This window comes from Macadamia integrifolia, unplaced genomic scaffold (assembly GCF_013358625.1).
Source record: "Macadamia integrifolia cultivar HAES 741 unplaced genomic scaffold, SCU_Mint_v3 scaffold23, whole genome shotgun sequence".
Taxonomy (NCBI): Eukaryota; Viridiplantae; Streptophyta; class Magnoliopsida; order Proteales; family Proteaceae; genus Macadamia; species Macadamia integrifolia.
Window position 1 is genome coordinate 843,105 of NW_024868623.1, and position 1,748 is coordinate 844,852.

The 1,748-nt window shown below is 38.3% G+C and overlaps 1 protein-coding gene across 1 annotated transcript; it reads left to right on the forward strand.

Moving 5' to 3' along the window:
• The first annotated feature begins 343 nt into the window (after positions 1-343).
• LOC122066231 lies at positions 344-1,107 on the forward strand. The gene is made up of 2 exons (XM_042630049.1): positions 344-622; positions 748-1,107. Exons 1-2 carry the CDS (start codon positions 344-346, stop codon positions 1,105-1,107), a joined length of 639 nt encoding a protein of 212 aa, XP_042485983.1.
• The last annotated feature ends 641 nt before the right edge of the window (positions 1,108-1,748 follow it).

The following is a 1,748-nucleotide window of genomic DNA, read 5'->3' on the forward strand; positions in this document are numbered from 1 at the left end:
GAGACTGAAGCCTATCATCCGGGCTTGGTCGCGCTCAACTTTTCCAAATCCGGATATGGAAGTAAAGACATCCAAAGCTGATCTTGAGGAAATTCATCGTAGAATTGAAGATGAGGGAATTTTTTATCACCTTTTTGACATAGAAGCTGAGGAAAAAAACCAATACTAGAAGGCTATGGAGACCTATGAGAAAATATAGGAGGAAAAATCTAGAGTTAAATGGTTGAAGAAAGGAGACAGGAATTCTAGATTCTTTCACATTATGGCCAAAGTGAAGAGATCAAAAAATTCCATTAGAACTATTCAAAAAGAGGATGGAATGGTGATCTATAATCAAGACTAGATGGGGTCTTATCTCATGGATTTCTTTGAAGCCTTCCATCGTCGAGTTGAAGTAAACAACCATCTTGATATCTTGGACTCTATTCCTTCAGTTTTAAACAATGAAGATCGAATGATGCTGGATGCAATTCCTTCTGATTATGAAATCAAGGTTGCTATCTGGGACACTGATCTTGACAATTCACCTAGCCTTGACGGCTTCACTGGTGCATTTTTCAGAAAATGTTGGGTTGTTATTCAAATGGATGTTTGCAGAGCAGTGAAGAGTTTTTCTCATCAGGTACGGTTCCGAATAGAGTTAATAATTCCTTTCTATTATTAATTCCTAAAGTAGAGGGTGCTCGTACCTTGGATAAATTTAGACCCTTATGTATGGGTAATTTTTTCTGCAAAATCCTATTGAAGATTATGGCTTCTTGTATCAGTGTATATCTCCCAAATCTTATTTCTCCTGAACAAAAAGCTTTCCAGCACGGAAAGCTCATCCAATCAAATATTGGTTTGGCCTCTGAACTTACAAATTTAATGGGTAAGACTGCTAGAGGGGGTGGTGTGGGTCTCAAGATTGATATTAGGAAAACCTTTGATACCATATCATGGGATTTTCTTTTCTTAACCCTTAGAAAATTCGATTTTTCTGAGTCGATGATTGGATGGATCCATGTAATTCTAAAGTCTGCTAGAATCTCAACTCTTCTCAATGGAGGGCCTATCGGCTTTTTTGAGGCCAGCAGAGGCCTCATGCAAGGAGATCTGACTCTCTAATTTTGTTTATCATTGCTGAAGAAGTGTTATGCAGGGGTCTGAAAGATCTAGGTATGAAAGGCCTTATTAAACCACTCTCTGGCCCTCATGGTATTTCTGTGCCTTTTCACCTATTGTTTGCAAACAACATTTTTATCTTCTTGAATGCCTCTAAAAGATACGCCTGCAATCTTAAATATTTCCTAAAGAAATATCAGAATTTCTTAGAGCAATGCTTCAATCTAGATAAAAGCAAGATGTTTTGTTTAGCGGCTTTCTGCTTCCAAAAGGGCATGGTTCGCTGAAGAAATGGATTTTGATATGCAATTTTCCAACCAAATATTTGGGTGTGGAAATTTTTTGTGGTAGAGCCAAGAGAGATCCTCTTTTTCCTGTGATGGATAGGGTCAAGTTAAGATTAGCGGGATGGAAGGGTAGGCTTCTCTCCATGGCAGGGAGAGCGGAGCTTGTCAGATCTGTTATCTCAGGGATGCCCTTGCATAGCTTCTCTGTATATTGGTGGTCGACTGCACTTATCAAACATCTGAAGAACTGGATGAGGAACTTCATTTGATCTCTGAAAAAGAACACATATGGTCTATATATGTCACTCTCAAAAAAAATAGGGACCTTTTCTCAATATTTGTCTCTATAAACAAGAA